Source organism: Manis javanica, chromosome 7, assembly GCF_040802235.1.
Source record: "Manis javanica isolate MJ-LG chromosome 7, MJ_LKY, whole genome shotgun sequence".
Classification (NCBI taxonomy): domain Eukaryota; kingdom Metazoa; phylum Chordata; class Mammalia; order Pholidota; family Manidae; genus Manis; species Manis javanica.
The window spans coordinates 4,523,332-4,546,056 of NC_133162.1; the positions used below are offsets into that span (position 1 = coordinate 4,523,332).

General features: G+C 47.9%; 1 protein-coding gene across 1 annotated transcript; it reads right to left on the reverse strand.

Annotated features, from left to right (window-relative positions):
• Positions 1-18,744: 18,744 nt before the first annotated feature.
• On the reverse strand, positions 18,745-22,037 carry FOXI2 (forkhead box I2). Its single transcript, XM_017640080.3, has 2 exons — positions 21,404-22,037; positions 18,745-20,668 (listed from the first exon to the last, which is right to left on the reverse strand). The coding sequence occupies exons 1-2, from the start codon at positions 21,909-21,911 to the stop codon at positions 20,226-20,228; spliced, it is 951 nt and encodes a 316-aa protein (XP_017495569.2). The 5' UTR covers positions 21,912-22,037; the 3' UTR covers positions 18,745-20,225.
• Between the last annotated feature and the right edge of the window lie 688 nt (positions 22,038-22,725).

Consider the following 22,725-nt stretch of genomic DNA (forward strand, 5'->3'; position numbering starts at 1 on the left):
CACAGCATGGCTGGAAAGAGGAGTGACTGGTGGGACAGTGAAACCACCTTATTTCAGTTGGTATCTTACTCATCTTGATTCCTTAGCTACCTGCCCATCTTTGTGTACCCGAAATGCAAGCTGGCTTTGCAGATGAACGCTCCCTGTCTTGTATTATTCTGTGCAGCACATCCTCTGTCCGGAACCCTGGAGAGACATTAACTAAGCCCAGGCTAGAGAGACGAGAGCTATTTGGTGATAATGACTCACATTCATTATGGAGTGATAGTAATGATTCAAGTGAAAATAATGACAAATTTCTCTTTCCCTCAAACAAGGAACTTTGTGCCAAACTGGTTTTTGATGAGGCTTGAAAGAGAAGAGGTCATTAAAAAACTTCTCCCAATTTTGTGTTCCTATTGTGTAAAACTTTTAAAGAATCAGTTAGTGTACAATGAATAGAAACGTGTAGCCATCTAGATCTCACATGGCTCAGCTGACCCTTACTTTGACTTGCTTTTTGGAAATGTATTCTCTCCAAAACTGTGGGATCATCGGTCTGATGCTGACCCGGGGCCTAAAGAATACCACTTTACCTTCCACATGCAAAGACCCTAAACAGGCCGCTTCTATGGAGGACTGGGGCCCAGGTGAAGCAGGACCTCCTTGTGTTTTCACCCTGTAGCCCCCAGAGGTGGTGGCCCTGGACTCTTACAGGGAATACTGTCTTCAGTTCCCTTGATGGGATGAAATACTCCTATCGTCAGCTCCAGTGAGGTTGAAATAGTGAGCCCATGGCCCATAGGGCCTTCAGCTGGGGAAAGAAATGAAACAGAACTGCTCTGAAACAAGCCTTTTGCAGGCTTGTGTGATGGAAGAACATTAGGTTGGAGGGAAGAGAAAGCAAATTTCAACCTGATCCCTTCCCCCACACCAGTTCTGACCTGTCACCAGGACTGGTCATCTGTGAACATGTCACACTGTGGGGACAAGCAAAAAGATCACAGAGGTTGGCTTTCATCCAGTACAGCTGAGGAGAGCTGCCCCAAGTATTTCATATAAATTCAGTTTAAAAGAGGTTTTTGTAGTTATAGACTTTTTATTTCCACTCTTCATCAACCTATCTGTAAGTAAAAATTGAGGATTTTCTTCAGAGAAATGACATCAGGAGAAATAGGTTTTGAAAATGTTTTCATGTTTATTACATTTTTATCCCTTCCAATTTCAAGAGAACAATAAAACTTGATCTTATATGTAATCTGATCAGATTTTTCACTCTAAACTAATAGAAGCTTTAAGTTCAATAGTATGATTATTTTGAGTTAAATATCTGAAGCCAGTAGGGTGCATTTAGGAAAGGATTTCTGCCTATCAAATATCCCCTTCAGAAGCAGCTTTGCACACCAGCTCTGAATTGCTTCTGATATTCAATGCTTTAAGGTTGGCTAAATCATGGCACTGCCACCTATAGACAAACAGTGAGATGTGTCACTTGCAAAAGGAAACAGGATTTATCTAGTGTCTGACTCCTCATGTATACAAAATTTGAGTGCCAGTCTAGGGACAGAATAAACACACCTGCTTGTTGCCTGGACGCAGTTGAAAGTGGAGTAAAATAAAAATATTAATGACAGTGATTGGAGACCTCTTCTCCCAGGCTGTCATGTTAGGTGGTAATAGGTTTCTTTGGTGAAAACATTTAGTCCTGGGCCTGGAATGAATATGCTGAATCCAAGGTGTCTGGCCGAGGCAGAGAAGATACAGCAACAAGTCAGAAACATCTCAGCTGAAAGAAAAATAAAGGAGGTGGTAGGGAAGATATGCACAAAATAAGCCCTTATAGAATGTCTTCTGGAACCACGGACAGTGCAGCACTCTGGGGGGCAGCGAAGTGGGAGTTCTAGGCTCTTCCTGCAAGAAGCAGATGGCCTCCTGGGGAAGCAGATGCAAAAACAATTATGTGCCAATATGGTGGGCCAGGCACAGAGGGACACGTACACAGGTACAAAGGAGGCTCCGGAAGGTGAGTATGTGTGTTGCATTGATGGGGACAGGGTCGTTGCAGAGGGGGCCCAGGAGACGTGGCTTGAGATGACATGTGATACTCTGTTCTCACATGAGAACGAACTGCAAAGACTTTGCCACCGAATGGCCTTGGGGGCACCCATTCCCTGCTGTGCAGTTCGCATGCCACAGACAGGCTCCTCGCCTCCACTCAGAGCCTCCAGCCTCGGGCTGTGTGTGCAGAAACCATGACATACACATTAGATGGATATTTTAATGGAAAATTATTTTGGAAACCACAGAGAGTGTCCACTTAAAATGCAGGTGCACAGAACCACCCACTGAAATCTGAACTCTGAATGACCACTTCACCGGGTCTGGGGGGGGGTGAGTAAGATCTTTATCATCTCGGCTAACAGGCCAGGCATTGATTGTCTCCAGAGACTCGGGCGGGGGCTGGGACCCCAAAGAGGTCTTTTCGAGTCACAGCAGAGACATACGTCAAAATAAAAACCAAATGGAGACCAGCCTTGAAAATGCCCTGAGCACACAAAACCAGTTTAGTCATACAAATAAAGCTTAATTTAGCTTATTCTGCAAGGCTAACTCAACCTGGGTCGTTTCTTGCAGATGCCTCTGTACATCCTCAGCATAACTTAAACCGCTTCCCAAGGCTGATATAAGGTAACCACGGACCAATTCCACATCACTTGAGAAAATTCTGATACTATAACCAGTCACCGTGAAGAACTAACAGAGGTGCCTCCGCAGTGCACAGCCGTTCATGACAACACGCCCCTGAGCTTCCTTCTAGACTGTGGCCTGAAAGTTCCTGGCTCACAAACTGTCTTTGGGGCGTGTGCCGCATGCACTTTTCCTAATTACTGCTTCAGGGACTCACTGGTGTTACTTTAGCTATATCTGAATTTTTGACGCACAAGAACCAGATGTCGAACAGAGTAAAATCTTAGTTCCGTAAGCTGTTTCCCTGGGCCGATCTCCCGAAGGGTGATCTGGGTGCTTTTCTCATTGCTCAAGCATCATTACCATTTTAACCTGATAGCCAGTTCTTTTCAAAATCAAGACTTCGCAGGAAGCCACCGCATAGGTCCCTGCTACTGTCCCCTACTCAACTGCTGGAACCTCAGAAATGGGGGTGGTGTACTTTCACCCCCACACTCCCACACCAAACTATTTGCAGTTTTAAGACTCTTAAGTCTTTGCTCACCTAGATTCTGCACCCAGAAGCACCTCCCATTGAGTTCAGGCGGTGGCGAATCTCTCAGCCTTCCAGGGGTCAGGAGTAGAAGCCTCTCTTGATGAAGTCTTCCTGGGGCCACAGGCTGTCGTGGAGGTGCACACAGCTCTCTCCCCGAAGTTCACTGCCCTTCTTGACTTCCTACCTTTCCTGACGCACCTGAAAGTGTTTTTATAGAGTCCAAGTTTATACTAAGCACCCAGTCATTGTTTGCTGAGAGAAGGAATATACAGACCTGCTCATATTCTGATAAACTTTATTCAGACCCCTCAAATATAACACCAGTTTAGTCAAAAGGTAATTAATCTGCCTGGGTTTTTCCTCCTCACAACTATTTTTAAAAATAATATGACTCCAGCTTAATTAGCCAGCAGCTGCCGTCTGCTGTTTCATGACGCATGTCTGAGTCAATTTTCAAACGCATTAATAGGGAGTTCGTGCGCACTATTCTCTTCCTCAGTGAATACTCAGGGACCCTTCATGGTGGATCTTAAAGATCTAAGAAAATTTACTCAAGAAATGAAAACATGCAAAATAAGACAAGTAAACGTGTACAGATGCATGAAATTGTTCCTTTTCCCCCAGCTGTGTGACTGGCTGACCCAGCACCGGGCTGCTCACTAAGTGTGTTTCTGATGAGGCTGTGATGAGAAGGTCAAGAGGGCCGGGCCAGCCTAGAAACCAGCCAGGCCCCTCCAGGCCCTGAGACAGACAGAGTCAGTGAGGAGAGTGGATCCTTCCACTGCAGAATAGCAATATTGCTCTGTGCAATCAGGTCCCACCTCAGGTCAAACACTTCAGTTTTCATATGGGTGTTTGGTGCCAGAACCCAATCCACTGCTTTTGTGTACTGCCAGCTTATCAGCAAGAGGGGGGTGAGGGACACATGTCCTCAAGAAAAAACCCCACATGTTTTTTAGTGGAAGGGAGAAAATACGTATAATTGCTCCTTAGGGTGTGCTGGGGTCTGAGTGTTTGTGGCCCTGCTCAAAATGTACCTGTTGAACTCCTAACCCCCAGTGTGATGGTGTTAGGATGTGGGGCCTCTGGGAGGTGCTTAGGTCACAACGGGGTCCCCCAGGATGGGATTAGTAATGTTATAAAAGAGACCCCAGGGAGGCCCAGGTCCCTTCTGCCACATGAGGTTAAAGAGAAAAGATGTCTAGAGGAAGTGAGCTCTCATCAGTACCAAATCTGCTGGCACCTGACCCCAGACTTTGAGCCTCCAGGACTGTGAGCAGTAAACTTCGCTTGTTTTGAAGGCACCCAGTCTGTGGGATTTTGTTACAGCAACCCAGACACACTAAGACAGGATGTCAAGCATCACAGAAAGTGTGTGTGTGCAAACATGGGTGAGGAATTAATTCATGGCATCTGAGAATCAAGGAAAGATGGACAGGCTGCCCCTTGAGGATCATACGGGGTGTGGTGGGGGATGGAGTGAGAGGAAGGGCGGTGCCAGCCCAGGGACGTCCTGGCCCAGCTGTGGGGTGCGGCAGGCAGGCACAGGAGGGTAAGTGAGCAGTTTAGGGCCAGGTGGCAAAAGATCTTGTGACAGGGTCCCAGTGATAAGGAATTTGGACTTTATGAGACTTCCCCTTATAAGAGCAGAGGACCCTGGTGAATAGAGGGTGAGAACACGGCCAGCTTGGTGAGGGGACACCAAGTTCCAGAGGAAATGGTGCATTTGAGAGGCCAGGGAGATGTCCTTCCAAGAGCTGGAGATGTGGGTCTGTGATTGAAGAGGGAGGGTGGGGCTGATGGTAAAGAGTTAAGCAGGCCCAGACGTCTGTGTATCAGCTCAACAAAAGCAAGGCTTTGGTCTCTGTGTTTACCACCCCGTGGCCGGGCACATAGTGGGCATCCAAAAATCGTTGAAAAAGGAATGGAAACTAGAACTTCTAGTTTTAGCTCAGACGATAAAGAGCTTATTAATCATCACTCCCATCCTTACAGCAAGTGAAAGCCGAACAGACTGAGGACCGAGGACTTTTCTCAGACTCATCAGGGAAGCAAGGTCACAGGGCGGACTGCCACCCCCCCTGCATCCTGAGAGACAAGGGGACTAAGTCACAGCTGGGATCTGCCGGCCTGTAGAAGAGCATTCCTCTGACACTGGTGCCCTCCAGCACTCTGGTCTAAGCAAAGAGAGGGGTGTCCCGAGAAACACCTGCGAAGGTCACAGCCCAAGGACACAGGCCTGCTCAGACACCAAGAAGGAATCATACCATTGTAGAATGTTCTGCCACGCCCCTGGCACCATGCCAACAGGGGTCTAATCCAATATGAGCAGATCACAGCTGAAGGTCTGTGAGATGCCAGCTCCGATGAGGAGGACTTAGGGAAGCCCAAAGTCAACAAGGGAGATAAAAAACAAGGACACTAGAGAACTGTGAAGCCTCTGGCACCTATAGCTACAGCAACTATTAAATACAGCCCGGCCGTTAGCCTGATTAATATATATCCTCACACTGAAGGCCCAATTCCCTCAGTCCCTATTACCCAATCCCTCATGTTTGGCTTTCTGCAAAAAAATAAAAATAAAAAAAATCACAGGGTGCGAGCAAGAAGACAAGGGGACAAAGCAAGGATCAGAACAAGTCTCAGATATGACGCAGATAATGGAATTATCAGACAGGGACTCTAAAATAGCTATGATTAATGTGTGAAGGTCTCTAATGGAAAACATAGACAACATGCAAGCACAGATGGGCAATGCAAGCAAACAGATGGATAAGAATCCCAAGGAAATGCTAGAAATCAAAAACTCCGCAACAGAAATGAAGAACACCTTTGATTTCACCAGGAGACAGGCCAAGGGAGGAATCAGTGGGCTTAAAGACAGTGGACATTTTCCAAACTGAAATGTACAGAGAAAAAGAATTGAAACAAAACCAAATAGAACAGAGCAGAACATCCAAGAACCGTGGGCAGTTACAAAATGTATAACATACAAGTGACTGGAATATCAGAGACGAAGACGGATAGGAAAGAGCTGAAAAATATTTGAAACTAATGGCTGAAAATTTTCCCAACTTGATTATCAAACACTGAACGGCAGATTCAGGAAACTCAGAGAACACGGAGCTGCACAGCCACGCAGACTCTACACCTACACATATTACAGTCAAGCTGCAAAAAAAAAAAAAAAAAAAACCGAAGAAAAAGACATAATATTGTAAGACACCAAGGTGAAAAAAGTTGACCAAGATGGACCAAATTCTGGGCCATACAACACACCTTAACAGATTTAAAAGAATAGAAATCAAACAAAGTTTGTCCTCAGACCTCAGTGGAATTAAACTAGAAATGAGTAACAGAATGATAGCTGGAAAATGCCAAAATATTTGGAGATTACAAAATACATTTTTAAATTGCATGTGGTGAAAGAAGACATCCCAAGGGAAATTCTAAAATATTTTGAACTTAATGAAAACAAAAAATACAACTTAAAATTCAGAGGATGCCGCTGAATCAGTGTTCAGCTTTGAATCACAGGAGGGCATATAGCAGTGGGAGGAGCTTCCGTTCCAATAGGGGTTAAGGACTGGCCGCAAGGAGGCTTGGGGAGACTCCACAGGGCCCTTAAGGGAGCTATACAGAAAAGCATTTTGAAGGGCTTGGTTTCGGTAACGCCGTCCGCAGGTGCTCTTGGTTTATTAATGCCCGCGTCTCTCCAAGGTCCCATGAGATGTCTGCTGGGGGTTGATTAAAAAGCACAGAGAAAAAGCACCACCACAATTCCTGGTATACACAAGTCACTCAATACTTGTTCCTTTCCTGGCCCTGGAGTATTTGCTCTGCTGCCCCCTTGTGGTGGTGAGCAGCATAAGCTTATCTGACCCCCGGCTCTTCCCTTAGAATAACAGTGAACTGTTTTTCTAGATGAGAAGCACCTTCCTTTACGCTCACCGCTTGGCAGCATTGACTGGGCATCCATCTGGGAAGCCCCAGACCAGCTCGCCACAGAAGGCTCAGTAAGGCAGAGTTCTTTGTGGTCTTTTGCAGTAATGCAAATCAATAAATAACATATAAATGATGTAGAACAAAGGGTATTTGAAATACACACAGACATATCCGAGTTAAAAATGGACTTCCTTAGAGTTTCTTTTTTCTGATAGTGTAAAAGAGCATATTATTTAGGTGGGAGCTGGTGAGAGGTAAATATTACGTATTGCCTATTTTTAAATGATGATATAGGAAAGCATTGGCCCTGGCTAATGGGGCTTTGTTTGATTAGCTGTATAGGATTTAATCTCAACTGACTTCATCGACAGTTGGCTCTCGTGTGGCCTCCTTATTTTCCACTCTTCCTTAGCCCTTTTTCCAATAGGTCTGCACATGTTGAAGGCAATGACTTTCCATCCTTCTGTTGGTTACCCCAGTTCTGTGCACAACCAGGCACAGGGGGCTTTGCATCCCTGCGTCTTTCTTAACTGATACAGTCTTGAGAGGGAAGTGTAAGAAGCTTTTCTTCTTACACTGCATCTGGCAAGCTGACATGGTTATTCAGGTGCCCAATAGATATATATGTTTTTTAAGAAAATTATTCTCAAGCTTTCTGGAATCATTCGTGAACCACAAGATGTAGGTGACAGATCTTAGTGGGCTAATTATGGCCAGTTGAGGTCTAAATGTATGGCCTTCCTGTTGTGAGCATCTCAAAGGTCTATCAGTCAGTCAGCTGGTGAATAAACAAAGTGATTCAAAAAGTGCACTAATCAAGCACCTTCAAAGAAAGTACTCAGTTATTCTTCAGTAAGAAACACGTTTCTGCCTCTAATTCCAATGTCACTGTCTTTGGTTGCCTGTTGTTCCCAGAGGACGACGCCCCTTCCGTCATGGTGGCATTGCCGAGAGGCAGTGACTGGAAGAGAGTTTGTGAAATGAGGGTCCAGGTTTGGGCCAGAGGGTGATGGGACTCATCTTTCCTATGCTGCTGTGAGGTGCAACATCCTCCTTGGCTGACAGCAGAGCTGGGTTCCAGCTGCGAGCTGAACAGAACCTTGAAAGCGGGCTGACTCCAGACACTGCACCTAAATTGGGTCCCGAAGTACTGTAAGTGTCTGGGGAGTTTCAGAAAGGGCCCTGCCTGGAGTTTCGCGTGTTCCACAGCTCTCACCAAACTGGAAATAGAAGGAAAAAGAAGTTGGAAGAGGAGAGCTAATGCTGTGGAAGATGCACCATCAAAGATGATGGGAGACCGCTCTTCCCTCAAGCCTCCGTGGTCGCTGAATGGAGGTGACAGAGCAGGGCTCCCCACTCACCAGTGAGCGGTTCCACGCGGGAAGAGCAGCCGGCAGTGTGACTTTACCATTAAGTTGTTCAGCTAGACCAACATTCGAATCTTTCTAGGTCAGAGATTTTTAAAGAACTTTAATGGCAAAGTATGTAATCCCTACCAAAAATAAACGGTTCTTGAGGCCAATATGATGAAAACGTCTCCAGACTCATCATTTTGAAATTTGCCTTTTTGTTTTTTAAACAACATCAGCAACTTCTGACCTTGTATTTGGTCGTTTCTGTCTTTGAGGTCAAGATAAAATTTCAACCTTGCCCAGGGTGCACTTCAGCAGAGAAGATATTTATTTAAATACATTTGGGGCCATGTCTTAGGAATTTTGCCAAGGACATGTTAAGGCTGTGGCTTCAGGTCAGGTGGCCTGGACTTGAATTCTGACTCTGCCACCCTCTGGCTGTGTGACCTCCCTGCAGGTCTCTTGGCATCTCTGTGCCTAAATTTCCTCCTCTCCAAAAGGGAATAATGAAAGTATCTCCCTCCTTATATAATTGTTGGAAGGAACAACATTTGTATGATTAATTTAAGGCATTTGAAGTAGAGTGTGGCTCATTTTTAAAATGTAAATGAGTCAGTAAATGTCAGCTCTTGGGAATTATGAGAAGAGCAACATAATTTGTAAGATTTCAGAGACACTGATGTGAAGCAGCCACCAAGATTCCCAACGCAAAGAACATGCCTGGGAGGCCAATTTAAATAGCTCTTGACTGAGCCAGCAACACTTCTGCTTTTGAAGTTTCCTTAATGCTTCTTTGGCTTTCGCAAGGACAAATCTGTCCAATTTGCACAGAATGCTAGAAGCGTAATGCTCAGGGAGAATGGGGTCTATTATTATTGAGTTATTATTGAGATGTAGAGATTTCTGCTACGTTTTCCACAGTACGGGAGCACAACAAAACGGTGAATTGGGTGGAGAAACCTAGAAATTGTGCATAGCTCTGCTGCTACCTGGAAGTCCTATTTTGAACAAATTGTTTGACCTTTTCAAATTTCATTTATGTTATCATGGCTGCAAACAGCTTTAATTCCACGAGTGAACTCTGACTGAAGGACAGGGCTTCCTGAAGGACAATGATGAAGAAGATTCCAAAGATGAGAGGAGATGGAGGAGAGAGGAGTCCAGGGATTGATTGGTAATGTCTGCCTGGGAATCAGGAATAGAGAGACAAGTACCATGCATTAGCCATCCCTGGAACAATGCTTTCAAAGGCTCTTTCTAGCTCTAAAATGTTTGAATTACTTTAGACTTAGGGATTTTAGTTGGAGATAATGATTTGATGATACTCAACATAGGTTTTCAGGTTTTAGGTGGGGCCCTGGTGCTTCTGTCTCTCTGCCTGACACCAGGATTCAGGCCTGAATAATGAACCTGTCCCTGCCCCTATCAGGAGCCTTGTTGATAGTCCCCAAACCCTTCAGGGACATTTAGTCTCCTCCCTTTGTTGTTTAACACTGTTTTCTGCATACTCCCTTCTTAAGACTAACTCCCTCCTCACTTACCTTGTACCTCTCAACAGGTAACTTCCTTCGCTTCTCAGAGAAAATAGAGCCTCACAGGGGAGAGCCCCCACCACTCCCTCCAGGTGTCAGCATAATCTTTCTAACATCACATCTTTCCCTCTAGTCCCAAAGGACGGAGGACTTCATCCCAGGTCAACCCTTCCCCATGTTCTGAGCTGCCTCCTGCCTCCGCCATCCTCTATCCCCTGTCTTGTGTCTGTTTTTTACTTTCCCCTTGCTACTGGCCCTTTATCCTCTGATTTAAAGGTGCTCCCACTAAACACCAAGCAAAAGTAAGAGTGGTGTTGCCCTCTCTCCCTGTCTCTTTCAGGTCAGTATTCAAAATAGTTTTCTACGTTCTCTGACCCGACACCACTGCCTTTCTGCCTGGATCCTCTAAAACTGTCTTTTGGCTCCTGTCTCAATATCGAAACTCTTACCTCTAAGATGATGAATCTTAGGACTTGGAGGACGTCAACCAGGCAGCTGGATATACATGTGTGGAGTTCAAGAGGGATGTCTACTTTGAAGAAACTGACCCAGCCATCATTCGATGTGTCAGGAAGCAATTGCAGCAACCTTAGGGCACCAGCAAGGCCTCTGGGAGAAACTGGGGAGCGACTAGCAAAAACATAGGTCACTGGGCCTCTGAATACACCCAGCACTGCCAGGGGAAGATAGCACATAGGGACTGAGGGTGCCCATCTTTCCTAATATTGCTATTGCTTTCCTCTTTCTTCCCTTCTTGGTCTGTCGTCCTGATAATTTACCTGCTTTATTCATTTTTTTTAAAGAACCTATGCTTGGCCCTGTTGGACATCTCTATTGGTTTTCATTTCACTAGTAGATACTCACTGTTAGGATTTCTTCCTTCTTGATTCTTTAAAATCATTTCTCTTTTCTAGTTGCTTTTATTGAACATGTAACTGGCTTATTTTTATATCCCTTGTCTTTTCTAAATAAATTCATTCAAAAAGTGTTGCACTGTGTATTTACCTCTAACAACCATCTCTCAAATGCTTTCTTAATTGTTCGTTTCCATTCCCTCTTTAACTCATGAAATTTTTAAGACTTGAAGAATGTTCAGAATTTATTTTGCTATCCAGACATTTTTAGTGATCTTTTCTGGCTGGGTTCTAGTTTAGTTGTGCTGTGGTCAGAGAACACGGTCTGTTTGACAAAGTTCTTCCATCATCGTTGAGATTTCCCCTTGTGACCTAGTCTGTGGTTAATTTATAAAGTAAAACTTGTGTAAAGTGTGTGTTACTGTCATTTTTAGCATGTGCTTCTAATTATCTCTATTTTATCAAGTTGGGTGATGTTGAGGTTCAGACGCACAGTGTCACTAATCTGTTTTGGGTGGGATGGGGGGTTCTGCTTGGTCTATATAGAAGCAGGTTCAAATCACCAACTCCACATTTGTCAAATATGTCTTTTTCTGTCAGTTTTTCTTTACTGAATTGTGAGAAAATATTTGATTGCATATATTCTTCATACCTTCTTGATGGTCCAACTCTTTCATTGTTGTGTAGATTTCTTCCTTATCCGTATCAATATACTCTCACATTCTATTATTTTATTAATATTGCTATACCAGCTTTCTTTTGGTTAAAATGTTTCTGCTATTTTTTTTCCCCACCTCTTTACTATCATTTTTCCTTGAAGTATAATTCTAGGTATATTTCTAAGCAGCAGCAGTAAAAATACAAAAATCCAATCCTCTGTCTTCAGACCAATTTTTCCAGTTAACTTTGTGATGATTAATTATGTATTTGGGCTTATTTTTACATCTTATTTTGTGTTTGTTCTTAACTCTTCTTTCCCACCCTCCTTTCCTATCATCTGATAGATCAGGTGTCAACAGCTTTCTTCTGTAAAGGGCAGATGGCAAACACACTTCAGGCATTGTGGGCCAAGAGACAAAATTGAGGATATCTACTGACACTTATATAACAAGAGAGAAACAGATTCCCACAACGTTTGTACTGATGACATTCAAATTGTAACATATGATTACAATAGACTAGAAATGAGGTCAAAAGCTAATAGTCCTAAACAAGTTTATTTTTTCTGGGAATTTTCTGGGCACATTTCTCCAACTGCTGCAATCAAACCCAATTTGATGGACTCATTGTGAGCAAATGGTTTTCTGTGCCTGGCTAACAAATGAGACATTCAGAAACTTATTTTGGGTCGCAGCCTCATTTCCATTTTCTTATGTTTATGAAGAAATTCCTCTGTGGTGAGAGAGCCCCTTGTAAATTTCTTGATTTTTCTGTCCTTCGTCGTCCTGAGTGAGGAGGGGCTTGCTGGTAATGCTGATACAGAGAGAGTTCTTTCAGCACACATATGGTGTCATCGCATTAACCCCACGTTGCACCATTTAATTCGATGACAAAATAATCCACACTCTACTGGGCCTTAAAATTGGACATTTGAAGTCCACTCTTTTCTTCTTTTCTTATTTTGACGTAATGGGTGTGCCCCGGCAATGGAAAAACATCTTGGGGCATCAGCGCACGTTGTCCTCGGCGGGCTGTGCTGCAGCTAGCGGTCACTCAGGCTTTGCAGAGAGGCGCTGGTCTCGAATGCCGCTGCGGTCTATGCTGAGCTATGATGCTGCTGCGCCTAAGGACCGTGGACAGCGTGTAATGAATGGGCGTGCTGTGTCCACTGCACCTATACCTATGGGTGCTGAAATTTTAATTTCATGTAACTTTGCATGTCATGAAATAGTATTCTTTTGCATTCTTTTTTAAACAATGTAAAAACCACTTTTAGCTCGTGGCCCATACAGTAATTAGGTGGTGGACCAGATACGATGATTTGGAATTTCCTGTTGTAATTTATTTGTTCCTTCTCACCTGTTTGGAAGAAACAGCTTGTATTTCTATTTATTTAGTGATTTCCCTTCATTTAAATAATTCTACTAAATTAGAATTTATAATTAGCAATTGATCATATTTTTATCTTTAAAAGCATGCTTACTGAATTATGCTTTTTTTTTATAATAAAGTCCAAAGTGAGTCCTGTTTCTGTTTTCTAATTATACCCACAAAATTGTATTTAAAAAAAATAAAGTCCAAAGTGAGTCGTATTTCTATTCTATGGCTGATCTATCATAGGAATGGAACACAGTGGATAAAGTTCTCAAGAGCAGAGCTTAAGAACCAACAACATGGCGTTTCTCTACTACTCCCCCTAGTCACATGAAAGGCGGCCCCGAGAGTAGGAAAACTATGGACTTCGGAGTTCGCTGCTTCCTTTGGGTAAGCCACTTCGCCTCTCTGAGCCCTAGTTTTCTCATTTGCAAAGCTCAGTTAATGACACCCCCCTGGTCTGTGAGCTTTGGTAGAAGTCACGTCTCCGAAGTCCTAGCTCGCAGCAGGCCCTCCATTACGGGTGCTCAGCACTAACTCACTCAGGCCAGGCTGGTGTGCCTCAGCTGGGTGCATTTCAACCAGAGGGGTCTGCGGACCTAAATTCAAAAACCAGCACTGTGATTTTGCCCTCTCTTGACTTCACTCAGGCTCTTGTGAAATAGCATTTGAAAGCGTTTGATTCCATCACCTCTAACCTGAACATCTCCATTTCACAAGGGCTGCAGCCCTGTGTCTGGTTTTGTGAAAGCCTGGGCCAGTGGACACCAGCAGGCTGGCCATTCTCCACTCAGTGATGCTGAAACGCTTTTCTCCTTAGGGCGCCCATTAGGACATCAAGGCAGTTGTGAGGCAAGATGAGCGGGTGTGAAATCTGAGCCCAAGAGTGGGGCCCTCCTGAGAGGCCAGAAGAATGCGGAAACATCCATCACACCAGTTACTTGAAAATGTATGGCTTTTTCCTGTTATAAATCTCATTTTAATTTCATGCCTTCAATGAATATATAAATATGGTTATGTGTACAAACAGACTTACACATTCAAAGCCTGATAGGAAGATGCATTCCTCTTATTGCGGAAAAAGAGTCTTGAAGTAATAGAAAAGTATGCTATTGTAGATTCTTATCTTTCTTATATTTCTTACATGTTTTTCACATATTATATACTAACCAGGGCATTGCTAAAAAAAATTAAAGCAACATTGAATGCTCCACAAAAAAGTTTAGCTTAAAAGCGTTTTAAAAAATCTCTCTTAAGAATTACATAAAGGCAGTTAAAATAAAAGTGTCCAGCTATAAAATATGTAAGCCCCAGGGATGTAATGTATACCACAGTGACTGTAGTTAACAATTGTCTATTTAAAAATTGCTAAGAGAGTAGATCTTAAAAGTTCTCATCACAAGAAAAAAATTTTGTAACCATGTGAGGTAATGGATGTTAACTAGACTCATTGTAGCGCTGTTTTGCGATGCGTACAAATATTGAATCATTATGTTACACACCTGAAACTAATTTGATGTTATAGTCAATTATATTTCAGTTAAAAAGAAAAAAAAGAATTGCATAACAAATGATTCCTTAAAAGTTTTTCCTCTCTTTCCTCGTAATTTCTTTCTTATGTTGCATTGCTTAAGTGATGTGACAAATTGCTTTTTTCCCCCTAGTTAAAATACATGATGTGAATGATGTTTTTTAGCAGAAATTTTAAAATACAAAATCAAAGAAGGTGATGTAAACAAAGCGATGAGGCAGCTCCACTGCGCTCAGGATTACAAAAAGAGCCTCAAGAATTAGGCGCTGTACTTTTCAAGAATCCTGAAACAGAAACCTTTCATTAAAGTATCAGTTCTTCTCACTCCAGAAGTCCATCTTCCCCTGCGCCCACCTGCCCTTAGGCTACTCCGAGGAAAGTAGACTTGGCAGATGAGGTCCCATCAAAGGGAGCCAGGCTTTGGCTCAGGTGCAGAGTTAATGTGCGCCTCCGGCGGAGTCCAGCCGCTGGTGTGGGCAGGAGGGAGGCCAGCCCAGGTGACGGGGGCTGGATGGATTAGCCCCTGAGCACTTGGGGAAGAAGGGTGTGGAAAGGATCTGTCACACACACCTTCTTTACTTCCCCCCTTCTTTTAGTCTTGTTAAGCCCAGGGCCCATGGGAGGAACCCAGGAGCATGACACAAATCCTGTCCTCAAATTCTTCCTGCTTTCTTGGGTGCTGAGCCTTGTTCTAGCTGATGGGATTTAGATCCAGGGAGAGCAGAGGTGAAAGGGATGGGTGGCGTGGAAAATGCCCAGACATCACTGGCACGTAAGGAGTCATCCTGCAGAGGAAGGGGCAGATAGTTACCCTCTCAACAGGCTGACGTCGCCAGCCTGGACTCTCAGGGCATTGTTTGTATTATTACGGTTGCTTTCATGTTCACACGGGACAACTTTCACAGACTAGCCTAACCTCATGGACCTCAGCCCCTCTGCGGCTCTGGATTTTCCTCTCCTCCAGATCCCCTAGCACAGGGCAACATCCCCACACACCAGCTCTCCCCAGGGCTCTGTCTCACCCATTTTTGTATCTGGAGGGCAGAAGACGTGGCCCTAGGTTAGCAGGAATCAAACCCAACATAGCGGATTTGGGGGGTGCCTATAATGGGAGAGAGAATATATAAACAGCTTAGGAGACTATACTCACTCATTCATTCATTCATTCTTCATATTCAGCTGCAACCACCTGGGTATCTACACTGGGGATGCTACCCGAAAAATAAAGTGGCAGGCTCCTCCTCACATAGACCACAATCTGGGGCAGATGGCCCACTCAGGGGCTGCAGGAGCAGAGCTGAGGGGCACCTAAATTTGACTTTGGATGTCAGGAAAATTCCTGAAAAGTGATGTCTGTTTAGGACCCGACAGGGGAAGTGGGAGGCAGGGAACTCAGGGCCAGGGGTAGGCAGGTTCCTGCTGACGCAACTTAGTATTTACCTGTGGCCTCTGGGAGACAAGTCCCTTGATGGTTGGGGCTTCAGTTTGTTTCCATGTCAGTCGAATGGGGATAATAAACCCTTGTCTTGCTGGGTGGTTGTGAAGCTTACTGGGACAGTGTCCGTTAGACATCTAACAGCATCCTTGTCACCTTGAAGTTCAATCAATGCCTGATGATGCAACGGGTGATTCTCGGGGTGTAGAGTAACCTCAGTGACTCATCAGGTCAGTTGGCTCTATATTAAAGCAGGGATACAATTCTGATTTTCTTGTGTATGTGAAAATCCAGTTTGATATTCATCTACCCTCTGTGAACTGAGTGAAATTAGGAATATTTTGAATTCTGCCACTGATGATTGCTGACCAAAGTTGGGAGTCATTTTCTTGCCGGGGCAAGGCAATTCACCTTGAATGGTATTTAGCAAATTTCATATTAGATTAAAAGAGAAAAAGTTTCCAAAATGTCAGCTAATGAAGGCAGCAAAGGGCCAAAAGAATCCATACCCAGGAGCCTTGGGGAAGGGCCAGCCCTGGCTGCCAGAGCTGCAATCTTCTGTCACCATCGGACGATAGGTCTTCTAATAAGAGGAAAACTTTTATGTTAAGGCTCCTAAATGATACTGTGGACCGACTTGCTCCCGCCTGGGGCAGTGCTCAACTCCTGCCTAAATCACAGAGACGTACAAACCTGAGAAACCAGCCACGCACATTCTGAGTTCACGGGGCGTGGAAAACACTGTGAGGTGCATGTAAGGACAAGTGCGGAGGTTGTGTGTTAACAGATGGGACGGCTTATTGACTTGACCATGAAGTCATTGTCTAGGAGCCAAACAGTCACAGCCCTGGCTGTAACTGCTCCTTCATCTCTGTCTTGCCTGCTGATAGTAGATCGTGAGGGCAGCAGCAGGCCCAGGCCATTTACCACAGGGTGTAGCACAAGCCTGTTACGTAGCTGGCCACCCAGATTCACTGAATGCATCACGTTTTATTAAGATACATGTGACTTAACCCCTATTGCATTCTGTGCTGCTTGCCCGTCTCTCCATCTGAAGTCAGACCCTGAATGCCAGTGTGATATTCTCAGTGTTATTTGAAATTATTATGCCTTTGAGTATCAAGGGTAGGTGCTATCATCTATGGCTTTTCTCTGGAGGATCCTGACCAGGACAGGGCTGTGCGCGCGCCGCGCAGGGATGCTTGCTCATGAAGGTACATGTCTGAGTACGGGCCTTGCAGGCTGCCTGTCTATCAGGAGTCCTTTCCAGCTCTCATTAGATGAGCCTTTAGAGATCCCTTAGCTACCTGACTCAGCTTTTCTACCAGCAAAATGGTGATGAATTCAAACTCCCTGTTTCACTGAAGTGTTATAACAATTACTGTACTGTTATTTCCCTGAGTGGAAAAAATGCCCTTGATGGCTTAGGAAATTAAAGACTGAATGAACATCAATATCCCAGGCAGCCTTGCTAAACGCAAAGCTTAAGTTCCTCATAAGCAAACATGCTCAAGGCTTCATCAGTATGTGAAATGTAAACTCCTATCTTGAAACCCAGTGCTTTTCAAAACTCTAGTTATAAAAAATACTTCCAACAAATTTTCGAGTCTTTGTCACAAATGGTTCTTTCTGTGTGGGGATTCCTCGTCGCCCCGTGACTACAATCTTCCCCCGGGAGATTACTATCTACTTTCTTAATCTTTTGTTTTCAATTACCTGAAAATTTCCCCTACTGTTCGGCAATGGAAAGAATTCCTAAAAACTTTATATTCTAGCCATTCTAACTGTCTTTCTGCAATTTGAAGCACATTGTTTCTGGATTTAAAACTATTCAATACTTGGCTTATTCAGGCCGAGTATTCCAATAACTTACCACCAGGTGCTTGTAACATGGTCCAGAGGTACTCTTCTGTAAAAGTTTACAATTATTTTTCACGTAATTTGGAGTTTTCGATAGGCTTTGCTATTTCAAAGACAATAAAGGGACAGGAAGGTGAAGGTAGAGTCGGAGTGCCCCCACTGGGCTGCAGGCGCCAGGGAGGGGCTCTTCCTGGCTCTGCGTTCTCCTGACCTACAGGAGTGGGTCTCTGGTTCCCTACGTGCTTGCACAACTATAGTCAAGTTCCCTGAGGTCTGCCCAGGAGAAAGCACCTAATTATAAACGACTACAAGCTGATTTGCTGTTACCTTGATCACATCCCTTAGTTTCTTTCCTCTGGGAAATACTTCCTTGGGATAATGGGAAGTTGCTCTGACGCTGACTAGGCCAGCACCATTGAAGTGACTGCACTCTAGCCTGCTTCCCCTCTTCCTACCATGTAACGGTGCTTCCTGACACATGGACTGTCCCGGAGGCGGGATGGATTCTGATTTTCAAATTCTCCACACCACTAGAATCATTTTTAAACTATGCATTGCTCATCAAAATTCCATCTATTTGCAATAAAAGTCACTGATACAATGACTTATTGGTGGTAACGGTATGGTTGAATGGATGAACAATTTTCAAAAATCAATTTTTAGCTAACATGTCTTCCTGAAAAGCTTTTTCCCCTCAACTTTAGCAGAAAAGCCATTGTTGGAGCAAACAAAAGCAGCTTCATACCAACGTGTTTACATACATATTTGTTAGCCAATTCTTTGAAAGATCTCTTGTCAAATTGTATATTGTACTTTCCCAATATTGTCAAAGTAATTTAAAAAAAAATTTGTCTCCAAGTTTCCCTCAAACCCATAGTCTAAACTGGGTATGTTTGAGATAGTGGTGGAATTCTTCTAATGCAGCAAAAAGCAGATACAGTCAAGTCACATATACTGGTGTTTATTTTTTAGCATTTTAGTGTATTAAAATAGGCTGGAGAAAAAATTATTTTATTTATGAGGTAAGGATTTTCCTTTTCTCTTTGGTGTTAATTACATTTGGGGCATGTTTTCCCAAAAGACATCTGGGTGGGGGCGGTTTAAGTTTGGCTGGACACCCTGATACCACTGAGCCAGCACTGCTTCCCTTCTCCCAGCTATAGCGCCGCTGGGGAGATCCCAGCTTTCTGGCTGCCCCTGGGAAAGCTCAATGAAATACGACCTTGGGCCACATTCACCCCAACTCCTGGCTTGTTCTATCCACGTCCCTAACCTCCTCCCGCCCACCCTGCACGCACACACACATCCCACTGTTCACCAGGACCCTTGCCCCGTCAGCTCCACGGGCCAGGGACAGCGCTGCGCTCCTTCGCAACGCCTGCAGCCGCGCTGGGCCCCGCGGTCAGACCTGGAAGGAAGCAGAAACCCTGCGCCCGGTGGAGGTGGGGGATCCGGAGCTTTGGGGCTTGCCCAACCCGAGCCTGCTCCTAGGGAACGGTGTCCCCTCCCTCCTCTCCTGCCAGGGAGGGGCCCCTCCAGCCCTCCGCGGGCGCCGAAATGACCCCGAGGCCCAAATCGCTCCTCCCAGCGGCCATACGCTCCAAACACAATCTTCTGGGCAAATGCAAAATTCACACAGGCGGTGGAGGCTTGGCCCTGCAGCTCTGGCCTAGAGTGGGAGATAAGGGGCCGGAGGGGAGGGAAGACAACGGCGGCCTAGCCTCAAGCTGCCTCACGTGAGCCTGGTGAGTACGAGTGGAGTGGGGCAGGCCTGAACCCATCCTGCACCTGCTGCACCAGGCACCGCTCTGGTGGCCCCTAGAGGTGCCCCGTTGGTGCTAGGACAAGGTCAGTGAGGTCTGGAGTTGCTTGAAAGAGAAACAAGTTGGCATTCCCAGGGGCTGCTCCTGCCCCGCAGGACCCTCCTCCTCACCACGCCAGCTCCAGCCATTAGAAAGTCGCATTTAGACACCACCAGTCCCAACAATCCCAGACACACACGGCACAGTCCCAGGTGGAGTCACCCAGCTCCCTGGGGCAGGCCCCAAACCCCTGCGGGCCTCCCTTGAGCATCGAGGTAAGGTCCAGAGGCCCAGACTGGGCTGGCGGAGGAAATGAGCCCTAGCTGGACCCAGGCTGCCCTCCCACTAGTGCGAGGGCTCTTTGCGGTGGGCCGGTCTCCCCCAGAAAAAGACCCATGGCCCTTTTAAGGCAGATCTCCCTGGAGAACAAGGGTTCCAGGTCCAGCCAAAAGGAAGGACAGGTGGGGTGGGAGCGCCCACTTGCAGCATCCGAACGGTTGTGTGGGTGAGGGACGCAGGGAAGGCCAGTCGTCGGGGAGGTCCAGGGGCTCTCGGCGCCTGCTCGGGGCTCTGCGCTCCCTCCGAGGCGTTCACTAACTGAAGTGCGGATAAGCGGCTGTCACCCAGGCGGGAACTGGGGGCTTGAGCTCAGCACCTCCGGACGCTGCAGGCGCTCCTTCAAACCTCGGTCCCCTCCCTGCTGTAGAGGAAGTGACCAATGTGGAAGCTGGCGGCCGCCGTCTGATGGCCAGAGGTGAAGCCTGGCGCGGGGCCAGGGGCCTGGGGGCCGTGGGCAGCCACTGTCGTCGGTCTCCCAAAAGAAAAGTCTCCCGCCAGACCCCCGGGGATGGCGCCAACGCCAGCAGCCAGGGCGCCCATGCTCGAGGCAAAGCTGGAGAAACAGGCGGCAGCCTCGGGCGCGGGCGGGGTCGGCGAGGCCAACAGGCCTGGGGAAGCCGCGCCCAGGGCCTCCAGCTCCAGCACCTTGGCTGCGCCAGGGCTCAGGGCTCCGCAGGGGGCTGCCGCCCTCGCCTCCCCTCTCCTCCTTCTCTTCCTTCGGAAGTTCCCGTTATCGAACATCTTCTCGCAGTTCGGGTCCAGGGTCCAGTAATTCCCTTTACCTGTAGAAGAAAAGGCCCTGCTCAGAAAACCCGAGGTGTGACGGCCGCTGGTGTGGACACGAGGAATGGAGGCGACTTCAGCACCACGCCCCCACCGGCCCCTCCGGGGGGCCTCACGCCTGCCCTGGACCTGGAGGCGGCACCCTGCACCGGAACAGGCGTCCACAGCCAGCCTGGGAAGAATGCAGACACCCCGGGTAGACCGGGGAAGGGCGACCCTCGGGAAATACCGAGCGCTGCTCAAAGTTCACGGTCAGAAAGAAGGCCCCCGGGCCTCGGAACCCTCTGGACGCTGGCAGTGGCTCTGCAGTGAAACTGAGCTGCCCGCCTGGCCTCTCCCCAGGCCCCAGCACTGCCCAAAGCGGCATCTCGTCTGTTTTACCAATCCTTGGTACGCGCTGTCTTCCTCATTTTACAGCAAAGGACACCGAGGGCCAGTGAAGGAGGACCACAGGTCGCCCAGTTGGCTAGTTCTCCTACCTCTTCCTTCGCCAGGGCGCGCGGATTCCGGACTCGGGGCGCTAAACCCAAGTCAGGGCCTGCGGGCTCTGCCGCCCTCCACGCGCCTGCCCGCGGCCCAGCACGCCTGCCCTCCACCCCCGCCTCCCCGCCTCAGCACCCCGCGCCGTGCAGCGAGGGGCTGGGTAGTCTGAGGCCGCACCCACCCCTAAGTGCCCGTAGCCCGGCTTCGGAAATCCGCGGAGTGTTGGACGGGCGACCCGGCGCGCCCGCTACCTGGGTCGTCCTCCTCGCGGGGCACCTTCTTGAAGCAGTCGTTGAGCGACAGGTTGTGGCGGATGGAGTTCTGCCAGCCCGCCTTGCTGCGCTTGTAGAAGGGGAAGTTGCCAGCCACGTACTGGTAGATCTGGCTGAGCGTCAGCCTCCGCAGCGGCGCGCTCTGGATGGCCATGGCGATGAGCGCCGAGTACGAGTAGGGCGGCCGCACCAGCCTCAGCAGCTCCTGCTGGCCCGAGAGGCTCAGCCACGCGAGGTCGGCGCCCGCCAGGCCTCCCCGGGAGCCCAGCGGCGGTCCGGGGGCCGGGTAGCCCGCCGCGTAGGGCGGCGCGGGCCCGGGGCCGGCCGCGTAGGTCGTGGGGCTGAGAGCCAGCGCGTTCAGCCACAGGCGCGGGCCGCCGCCGGCCGCGCCCGAATCGCCGCGACTGTGGCCGGCTGGGTGCGCGGCGGCCCGGGCCGGGCTGTGCGGGGCCGAGCAGAACCCCGAGCCGTCGCAGTAGGCGGCCATGACCTGCCGCTGCCGGGCCGGGGCAGGCGTCTCCGCCCCGAAGCTTACAGCCGCCGCATTCGGCGCGACCGCCCGCAGCTCCAGGTGCGGCCCGCCGGCCCCCACCCTCCTCCCTTTAAAGGCCGTCGGGGCCCCAGCTCGGGGGCGCGTCGGTGGCGAGACCCCTCCCCCGCCTAACTGGGATGGGTGGTGTCTCTGTCCCCGCCCCGGGGTCAGCTTTCCGCGCCGCCACGGTCCCGACGGGCCTCCGCATTAATTTCCCCGACCTGTGCCGCCTGCGCCCGGGCCCAGAGTCGTTAGTGGTCTTTGTTAATCTCACCGATTCCGGCCTCATCTGGCCCCCGGGGACGCCCCACCCACAGCAGCCCCAGCTCCTTGGACCCTTGGTTCATGTTTGCAGGTACCACGTCTCCCGCAAGCCCCCAAGGTTGTGGGGTCGCAGCAAGGCGCGGCGCCCTTGCTCACCCACGGGGTCCCTGTCCCTGCGGAATCTCGCATCCCCCGCACCCACTGTCGTTGGGGCTACTGGGCTGGAAGCAGAGGGCCGCTGTGCTGGGCAAGGAGTCGCGAAAGTCCACAGGTGTCGCGGACTGGGGCTGCGCGGAGAGGGCCTGGCTGGGTGCTGACAGTGGCACTGAAATCATTCCAAGGGTCCGCGCGATCAACGCGAGCAGATGAACCAACTCCCCTGGGGGAGATGCTGGAAGCTCAGCACGCTGCAGCCGTCCAGGAAAGCCTCCCCTTCTCCGGAGCCGGGGTGTGTGTGCCAGGGAGGCTGCCTCAGGCTGGTCCGCGCAGGGGCCTCGGGCACGGG

Coding starts and splice junctions, on each gene's coding strand:
- FOXI2 (XM_017640080.3), bottom strand. CDS start 21,911: ATGGCCGCCTACTGCGACGGCTCGGGGTTCTGCTCGGCCCCGCACAGC. Junction 20,669..21,403: donor CCGCGAGGAGGACGACCCAG/GTAGCGGGCGCG, acceptor TTTCTTCTACAG/GTAAAGGGAATTACTGGACC.